This window comes from Rhea pennata, chromosome 13 (assembly GCF_028389875.1).
Source record: "Rhea pennata isolate bPtePen1 chromosome 13, bPtePen1.pri, whole genome shotgun sequence".
NCBI classification, from domain to species: domain Eukaryota; kingdom Metazoa; phylum Chordata; class Aves; order Rheiformes; family Rheidae; genus Rhea; species Rhea pennata.
In genome coordinates, this window is record NC_084675.1 from 4,577,568 (window position 1) to 4,587,830 (window position 10,263).

The following is a 10,263-nucleotide window of genomic DNA, read 5'->3' on the forward strand; positions in this document are numbered from 1 at the left end:
TCGTTACAGGTGTTACCGGAACTGCGTCTCATTCCACTGTCCGCTATTCCAAAAGGATGTTAAGGGACTGGAACAAGGTTCAGAGATGCATTTCAAGAGTACCAGGATTAAAGATACACATTGCTGTGAATGACTCCAGGAGCTCAGTCTGCTTGTTTATCATGGGTAACTTGATCACTGGGTACTAATGCCTACACAGAGAAGAATTTAATGACTTTCTTTCCAATCCAGCAGACTAAAGTAGAAAAAAAGATCTAATACTTGAATGTTATGCTACACTGCAGAAATTCAAACAAGAATTAGTTAGGTGTTTTAACCATACGTTAGAATGATTTGTCAAGGACTGTGCTGGATACATGAATCCCTGACTCTTTTAGCTTGACATAGGATGGTCTAAAAGGGACATGCTCCAGATGGTTTTCAGAAGGTCAAACTAGGACAGGATGGTTCCCTCCTTTATTTATAGCCCATAAATCTATGTTTGTGAGACAAATATTATAAAAACAAACAAACAAAACCAAATAAACCCTACCTAAACTCTCCACTAAGCAAGCACTGTGCCTTTGGGCTCAAACTGTTGGCATGAGTTAGTACTAAGATACTTATTCTGTTTTCCTATAAATAAGAGTCAAATAAGAACAAATCACAAGTCAAAATGGTTATGTCCAAACTCTGGGATCTGGGAACATTTTTACAGCTCTCGAGTCCAGCTGCACGCTCTAGCTGCATTCTGTGCCATTTGTGAGGGCAAGACCCAAGCATATGCCATGCCTCTTTCTTCGGCACAGGAAGAAAATCCAGGTGTGCCAACCAGAAGGGAGCTAAAGTTTTGGCAGATTCCAGGAGAAACAGCTCCCAGAGTGCGTCACCGCTCAGTCTGCATGCAGCCAATAAACCCGAGGCTGGAAAAGTTCAGTAATCTAAATGCAACATTAAGAATCCTTCAGGGACACAAGATGTTACTCAGAATAACTCTAGCTTCTGCCATTACAATTTAATCAGATTTTGGACTGTAAATGAACCAAACCACTCATTTCATCAGCTTAGCTGACCATTAAGGTGCCAAGTTTGTCCTTAGAATAAATATGAACTATACTACTGACTCCTGCATTATTTTTCTGAAGAAGATATGTCTCCAAATTACATAGCATGGTGGCAAACTTGCCTACTGCTATGACAAAAAACAAGCTAATGATGTTTGTACTATGAAGAAAAACCAGCCAAACTGCAGAGCATACTTGCGTGCTCTGGGGGGGGGGGGGGGGGGATTAAAAAAGAAAATCTCTCCTTAAAAACAAAAGTGCACAGAAGACCTACATCCATCAACACAGCACTTCAGAAGAACATCATCTGGAGATGCTGTTAGTCTTCGGAGTACCCTCCCTGCAACGTGGAATAGGGAACAGGGCACAGGAACAGGCTTCGCACAGTGCTTTGCTGCCACGGGAAGATTCACCTTATTCTACATAGCCAAAATTGTAGAAGCCCGAGGGAAACCCCATAAAAACACACAGCATGAGATTCAACTATGAATTATTGTAGAGAAAGCAACTAAATACCTCGATAGAGGACCCGCATTGTACCTTCCCCTTTCTGCCACTGTCGGAATACCAGCATCGGCATCCTTCAGACAAGTTTAACGAGCACACAACAGTGAAAGAAGAAAAAAAATCGACAGTATAGTTTCTGTCCTTCTGTGGAGTATGATTTTTTGGTAATCTCTCAAATTGCAACAAACATTCCTGAACATCCCCCCCCACACACATGCACCTCTGTTTCAGCTATTTTCCAAGGCTAACAGGAAAGTCAGCACCAAGAAATTAACTGGAATAGCTAGTCAAACTGGATACCCAAGTCCTAATTACCATCACTGTTAAAAGATGATGCCATGCCAAAGAAAATTTGCATCTACTCATATTGACCATTCCTGTCCCACAGACATGACTTAATCAGTGGCAACTTCCAATTTTATTCCTGTACATTGCCTCTCTTGTAATATATCTTGGTTAGCTTAGACACACTATAAAAGATCTGTAGAAAATCTTAGTGCTTTAACAGCTCTATCTTTTGCCTTCAGGGGTAAGTAACAGCTTCCAAAGAAGATACGTTAGCTAAATTACTGATTCCTTGTTATAAATATATTATTTAAGCATATTAAATAAATAAAGGTTCAAAAACATTATTGAGATCAGTTCAGAATTCTCGCTGGAGCTCGGCAATTCTTTCTAGCCACATGTGCCCTCATGGTTACCTTGGCACCCTGTTTTTTCCCCACCTACCACGTGGCAACAGTTACTGTTCCATGAGTTCAGAGAAGCAGTTTTTAGCAAAGCTTCTTTAAGTTTATATAGGAGGGAAAGTGGCTGTAAACTGGTGCCATGAATGAAGGGCTCTTCCTCTTCCGAAATGGATGAAGCCCACAGCTCACAATCCCTCAAACCTGTATTTTATACAGCGCAGCAGTTTTAATTTGTCCCCGCTAGCAAAGGAGAAAGAGATCCTAATTAATAAAATTAGTCATATCAAAGTGAAGGAACACAGTGCAGCTTCATGGGTAGATTTGCCTTTTTCAAGAAAGAAAAAAAAATAGCCAGTTTATTGGACTCCATCCAATTCCTGCATTAAAATTTTATAGCAGAAAGTGAACATGTGGAAAATGTTTAGGTTACCCCCCTGACTTAAATGGGAAAGCTTTAGAGTTGTCTAAACAAATTCATGAACAGCACTACACGTTTCTTTTACACCTCCTGGGATAACTGTAGATTTGGGAGACCTGATCAGGGAAAAGAAAATCCAACCACTGAATCCCCTAGATGATCTTTCAGTGGGGTCGAAACCAGGCAGCCCCCTTTCTAGTCATGCTTTAGTGGTGCCGAATAGGTGCAGCTGCCCACCAGTGCTGACGTTCAGCCCTGCGGCTGCGGGAGTTGCAGGGTCACCCCAGCGTGATTACCTCTGCAGTCCTCAAAGTTTCAAAATGCGGTGAGAATACATAAAGTCAAGTATCTACAGAGAAGAACCACAGAAATGGCTCAGAGCTACTGAAAGGATGCTGTAAGAGCAGAAGAGAAAGAGCAAGTGGGTACTGTATTTATTTCTTTTTTAAGAAGAATATTAAAAATAGTGAAACTGCTGGAATTCAGGGAAAATTGAGAATTCAAGAAATTCAGATGAGGTTTGGACAAATGCTACAGTAAGGTCAGTATCTTGGGCAAATAAAGAAACAAACAATTTCCACAGTCTTCTCTAAGTGAAAACACTTGACCAAATGCCTTAGGTAAAAAAGCTTCCCTTCAATATACCATGCAGCTGCATAGCAGAAGTTACCACCCACCACCTGCAACCACCCCACTTGTTACTCCACAGAGCTGAATTCTCCCCAGAAAAGCTGGTATAGGACAGTAAAGACAGCTTAAATTGCTGAAACAAAATATATTTTCATTAGTAATATTAAAAAGAGAATCACTCAGAGAGGCTAATTCAAGAACTCCCATTTCATCCTACAAAGCAGACATTTAGGAAGTAACAAACAGCAAAAATTGTGCTTCAAAGTAGTTTTGCAGTCAGAGCTGCTGCACACTCTGTCCTCATTGTATCAGCTCCTTTGCTGAGAACAGGCTTAGCTTTGCACCCAAAGAGAAGGTTGCTAGGCTTCCTTTAGAACAACGAATAGCAACATACTCTCCACGCAATTACTATACTTTCTTTCCGAGAACAGCATTAATTTTCAGAGAATTCAAAAAATAAATCTGTTAATAGGCTTAGGAATTAATATTAATTAAACACAAGTTCTTTCAGAAATTTAGCAAAGAGCATAAGACTCATAATTTTTCCTTTCCAAGTCCCGCAGTTTCTGTGTCAGACTACTATTAGCTCTTCAAACTTCCCACATCAGACTGTAGTTTTGCATTTGCTCTGTATTCAAACACTGAGCTTTAAGCAAGAATTCTTGCTTTTGCTAATTAAACCTCTCTCTTTTGGCAGGTGCTAAAGAATTCAGTAGTCCCTTACCAAGAATTCTAGGAAGAACTACCAACCTTTCCAAAGTACTTCCATGTAGCTCAGTCTCAGTGGGAAGGAAATTGCTCCAAAAACTGTCTTCAGCTAATAGCCATTTTGAGACTGGTATCTCTGTCATTGACTGCTGTACCCCAACTGCGCATTTACATGTCTTGAAATGCTTAGATTTAAGCTAGCATTAAAACCATTACAATTTAAGGATAAGAGAATCGCAAAATTTGTCAGCAAAGGTGACAGGTTTGGTTAGACTGCTACATCTGGAAAAACACGGACAAGCTCTCCAGCTCAGCTGATCATCAGCTCAAGTTCAGGCTTACGGGGGAGCTGCTTGGCTTTACTACGCTACTGTCCAACACTTATCCAGTACCCCGAAAGGTGATATAACTAAGGAGACTGATACCTACTAATACCCCTATCTTAAGACAAATGTTAAGATTTTGTTTTAAAATCTGCTGGTGATGTGAAAACTGGCGATGCGTTGAACAATTTCTGATTGGTCCTCTTTGATACCTTGTGATCCTTGATTTGAGTGAAAAATTGTCATCCAGTTTCTGAAAGGGACTTGCATTTTCAGACTCCCTTTAAATTCTTCAGAAATAGCATGAATTATAATTATGTATGTGTCGAATCAAAAGCTGCAGAGTACCCGAGGACACTGTAATCTGCTCTGTAGTTACACACAAGCTAGCTTATTAGCCAGAAACCCAAGCACAGGGAGAGCATCGGTGTCAGCCACGTTTCCCTCCTCTATCTGGAGCACAGCAGCAGTACGAACTAACAGGAGATATAAAACCTACCACGCAGACTCAAGGGCTCTTTTCTTAGACATTTCAAATTAATGTGAAATACTATGCTAGAACACAAAGTCACGGCAGAGTCTCCCAAGGGCCCAGGCTGTCAAAGTATGAAAATGGATTGGCTGATTTATATATTTGCTAACTTTTCCTCTGAGTCTTTAGTGGCAACTAATAACAGTGGTTTAACACTTCAGACATTAAATTGTCACTTGGATGCAAGTGACGTTCTCCCCTTTCTGATATGTTATTTCTTCTGTGACTGTGTCCCTCCTGTGTCCTGAGGAGAACCTCTAACGTGTGAAACACGACCACCGCTAGAGTTTGAAGAGATCAAAGCACTGAATGTAAATTAATCCTCCACTTACGCAGCAAATGGGCTTTGTACAATAGCTCCTCACAACTGTGGCATCCTGATGACTTCATCCTGACCTGGAAAGCATCAGCCTATATGGAGGAAGAAAAACAGCGTACGAGCTCTGTCAAGAAAACGCCAGCAGCAGCACCACCTTTTCTGGCAGACATCTTTAGAAGAGAACTAGACCAAGACCAGCTAAATTCCTTGGCACCAGTCTCCTGATAGCTCTTAGGAAGCACGCAGTCAGTATCTTGAAAGAGTGTTAAAAGTTTCTGTATTTTACTTCAACTTCTTTCCTTGGTTGTGACACCCCAGGTGTTAAACCCTAATCAAACCTGTGCTTTAGTTCTCCTTCTCTTAAGTGGGAAAAGGGATATTGACCTTTCTCTATATTGCACTAGTGAGATGTACGAATGAAAAGCAGTACCTAAGAGCTGATTATTATTATAGCTAGTAATAATAACCCTTGAGCTGTCTAAGTCTCCCAGGTAAAATATTCTGTATGACTACGCAAATCTCTCAAATCCTTTCCAATCTCCACCTGAGCATTACAATCTAGATGGTGGAGGCAGGGAAAGAAAGAGAGGGGAATGGAAAACCATTTCCTCCTCATTGGAAACGGGGCCTGTTCCAAAAGGAACAAATTTATGAAACACTTCTCCCTTGGCAGCATGGATCTGTTTTGTAACAGAGCTCCCCAGGAACAGTTCTGCTTTTTCATTCAGAATAATTCAACATTCATTACATGTTTAGTTCTGAAACCTTTAATTTATCTCCTTGATGGTTATGTTTTGTGGTAAGAAGACAAATGGCACTTATTAAAGGAAACCTCCCAATTCCCTTCTCCAGACACTTCTCTGAATTTGGGGGTTGGGTCTTTTCTGAGGTTCTGAAAGACTTGAATAAATGCTTCATCTGCCCAGGGAGCAGAAACTGTAAGGGTATTGTATCTATATTTTCAAGATATTCAAGTCTTCTCTCTTCACCTGCTTTTCACACTTTTTAACAGTGTGGAGAGCAATTGCTCCTCAACTCAGAGGTGGAAGCTGTGCAAAGGGAAGAGGCTTCATCAGTATATTTTAAAAACAGAACTCACATGGTATCATTTCCCACTCCAGAAATGGGAGCACTGTGCCTTTCAAAGGAGTCAGAGAGAAACTTAAAAACCAGGGTTTGCATGGCATGGAGACATTTAACTCCGTTCCTCCATTGATGGGAAGCAGCTAAGAGGACCTTCTGCAAGGCTGTACCGCTACCCTTGAAACCATCTGGAGACAACTCTTCAACGGAGGAGCCGATCACGCTGTACACGCACAAAGTTACGTAAAGGCTACCATCCGCCAGTGACAGTATCTAAAAGCTGTGACTTCAAGTCCAAGCCCCTATCTCATATATAAATGTACAAAATCAAAAATAGTCCATCCACACGCACACACACACCTACCTATTAAGCACTACATTACAAAAAACAACCTTCAAACATACTTTGTTTCAAAATCTATTGTGATTCAAAGCTAAAATTAAATAGACCATTCCTACATATTTTTTTGTGAACGAAAAAAATGACTGATGACCACTTAAGGTACAGTTCACAAAAGCAAGGCATTTCATACCAGGGTAGAACTCACTCAGAGTGAAAAATATTTCAGGAATAAAGTGCAATATGTCAAAGTGACACAGACATGAGGTAAGCTGTCTTCTTGCTCTGGGCCAGAAGTCTGTAACATCCAAAAGAATTTAGTCTTCTCAGAATCTTTATAGTAATTGGCCTCTATTCCCTGCTCAACTCTAACATTGTTTAACAACTCGAATCCATAATTAAGTTTATCATCCCAGTGGAATTGTGAAAAGAGGCTTAATTTTCTGCAAGGGAAACAGAGCCCCGGCTGCCTGCCTAGCAGGGTAACAAATCAGTGACTCAGCAATGGGCAGCTGAAAGCAGATTGTTTTTAATCTCTTAATCCCTAATATATGCATATGTTGAAGGGCAGACTTTGTGACCCGAGTAGTTTTTATACTGTACAGCTTTATTATTTTTTTCTTAAACAGAGTGCTTTGTGATGACAGAATCAGCATTAGCTGTTTATAAACATGTAAGAGCACAGCATAGAAAAATTAGATTCAATTTTTGAAAAAGCTGTATTCTGATACGAATAGGCTTTTATGTCAAATGTATATGATATACTGGAGGATTACTTGACTGCAAAATTTAGTATCTGCTTCTTTACATAGATTACAACACCAAAGATTTCTGCTTTGTTCACATATTACAAACAGAGCACACCTGAAAACACAGATCCTTATTAACAACCCATATTCTTAATGATTGCCTAGCAATGGTTTTTGTTGTGGTCTAGTGAGTAATACACAAAGCACATAAAATCTGAAGTATTTTGCTAGCCCTAGAAGAAAAAGATTTCACTTTTAATTTAGCAAAACCTATCACAAACTGTGACAAAATGCCAAAACCTAAAATGCAGTATGCTAGGACATTCCCAGAACTGTCTGGGTTTTGGTCCACAGATCTAGACCTCTGCACAGTTTTGCTTCTTGGTTAGTTCCCAGTCAGAAGGGCCTGTTTTCCCTTTTGCAAAGGACTCGGCCAGATTCTCTCAAGAATTCACTGTGAATAGCCACTGGTCTTGAAAAAGCAAACCATTGCATGCAAGTTTTTATTTCTGCTTTCATGATTTACAGAAATATAACCCCAGGTTTCCTGTTCTCATCACCATCAGTTAATTAATTTAAATTGTACTAATAAACAGAGAACTCTCTAGTGCTCCCCAGTGTGTCAAGCTTTTTTTTTATTTACTCTTCTTACATTATTTTATTTACTCTTTATTTAATTACTTTAGCAATTATTTTGTAAGCAAGAGAGAGAAATAGCCACACATTTCATTGAAATTCCTTCAGATTTATCCAAATGGTACTTAGTCTTTTGACTATGTCTTTTGACTCTCTTATAAACACACACAACATGCATGAGTGGCTTCTAAAAGTCAATGTTCTTTTTACTGTTTGTATAATGAAGCTTAGAATTTGTTATTGAAGACAATTCTGTGGACAGAAACCAAAACTCCATGAAAACCAGTTCAAATTTTGGCACTTAAAACTATACTCAAGTTCTACCTCCAAAGTCCCTCATTATATACAGGTTACACCAAGTAACTGAGATCTGAATGTTGCTGCTTCTTTGAACTCTAACAGAAATGACAGACAGAAAATAACTGTGAATTGTCATATATGTAACAGCAATATTTATGGCTTAAAAAAAAAAAAAAAAAAAAAAAGGCTCTTACCTTGAGAAACAAGGCTCCCTTGGAAGCCAAGGAGTCTGTTCCTCTTCCATTGGGGTAACAGTGATAAGCAGCATCCATAACAGGATAGCGGCTGGCAAAAAGCAGACCACTGTTCACAAACTTAAAGCTACAGCAGCCATGGCAACTGTAGACCCCAACATCGTAGACAATGTATTCAAAATAGTGATGAAGCTGCTCTTTCAATTTCTCTGCAGCCCTTTTGTCAAACACTTCCTGCAAACACAGAAAGTCCAAGTTGGCAGGGAAGAAAGCAGAGATCTCATGATCAAAGGTCTCATCTGTGTGTTTCTTTTTCCGTACTGAAGTCTTCTTCATGATTGAAGCTTTGTAGAGAAGCTTGTTGTTGACAGTGCTTTGGTCCACCGTACCATCTCCAATGCGAACCTTAACTAAGGACTCTCGTGAGGCAGTGTAGCTGTCTAAGCTCCCAGAATCTCCTTCCTTCTGTTTGTGGTTAGGTGTTTTTGAGTTCTCTGCATCACCTTCCAGCGACTGCTCTGCTGGACCACTGGCGTTAGCCTGGCCATTGACGGGATCTGCTTCTGCGTCTGACATGTGGCCGTTATCCTCTCCATTTATGCGGACAATGCAAGAGTTATCTTCTTCATTTGGCTCTCCGACTCCAGCCTTATCATCTCTACTATCCTCGCTGTTGTTTGAGCCAGAATTGTCTCCTTTGTACTCCATTGATGTTGTCCTTTTCATGCCAGCACTGACAGTACGATTAGTGCTATCTCCCCCCTGAGGGGAGACCAGGCTGCTAAAACTTGCTGCGCTGATGGATGTGTTGGTAGGAGAATCTATATATATTTTGATCTGTGGTCTGCTTGCCCCATTTCGGATCCTCCGGCCAATCTCTTTAGCCCTAGCCTGTGTATTGAAAACGTTATTAAATCTTGCCAAAGAATCGGGCAGCAGGCAAACATTGGCACTGCCAAAGCAGAAGCTTTTCCCATTTCCTGCAGCCTTCCATTCAGTGAGCAGCGTGGCTCCATTGACCTGGCTCTTGTCTTCCAGTCTGGAGTAGATATAGGGCCTTCTAGCTGACTGCAGTGGAGACCATAACAAGAAGCCAATCAGTGCAAAAGGAAGAGAGGCTACCAACAGTGCCAAGTAGATGGGGGTGGTAATAATGATGCAGAGTGCATGGAAATAGCACGGATCATCTGCTCTTTGACGTTTTTCATAGGTGGTTGGAACAAAAGAGGCCACTAGCCTATCTGCAAACCAGTAACATGGGAAAATCAGGCCCCAGGAAAAGGAATGCAGAACTGACAGAAAGCTGTTGGGAAATGGGGAAGTGTATAAAACCATTGCAACTCAGTTATGACAACACTTGAGGGCCTACTACATGATGTCGCGGTCAGCCATCCATTAGAACACAGGGAGAGGGTTGGGGGAAACTGTCCAGTTGGGAGTTTTTTTCCAGTGAGAGTCAGTAATAAAACCGTAAAAGCACCATTTCACTGTGTTGGAGTAAAAAGGAAACAAGGCCACCGTTTTTGTCTGGCTTTTTGGCATCTATATTTGTCAGAGGATGTCATTGTTCACTGCAGGCTGCCATAGCGAATCTCTCAGGAGGCAGAAGGAAAATCTATAAAGACAAAAAACATAAAACATATGTAACAGTTACTAAAAGTTCAAAGCAGATTTTGTCACACCAGTCTTGCCTTGAAATCTAGATTTTTTTTTTTTTTGGTTTAATTTAGATGGCATTTTTAATAGTCTCCTAAAGACCACGGATCTGGAGCAACTCCAACTACAAGCAACT

General features: G+C 40.5%; 1 protein-coding gene across 1 annotated transcript in view; it reads right to left on the reverse strand.

Annotated features, from left to right (window-relative positions):
- Nucleotides 1-9,806, reverse strand: part of SMPD3 (sphingomyelin phosphodiesterase 3) — a 40,586-nt gene extending 30,780 nt beyond the window's left edge. The window contains exon 1 of the mRNA XM_062586649.1: nucleotides 8,472-9,806. Coding sequence (XP_062442633.1) covers nucleotides 8,472-9,806 — 1,335 coding nt within the window. The remainder of the gene's footprint in view (nucleotides 1-8,471) is intronic.
- Between the last annotated feature and the right edge of the window lie 457 nt (nucleotides 9,807-10,263).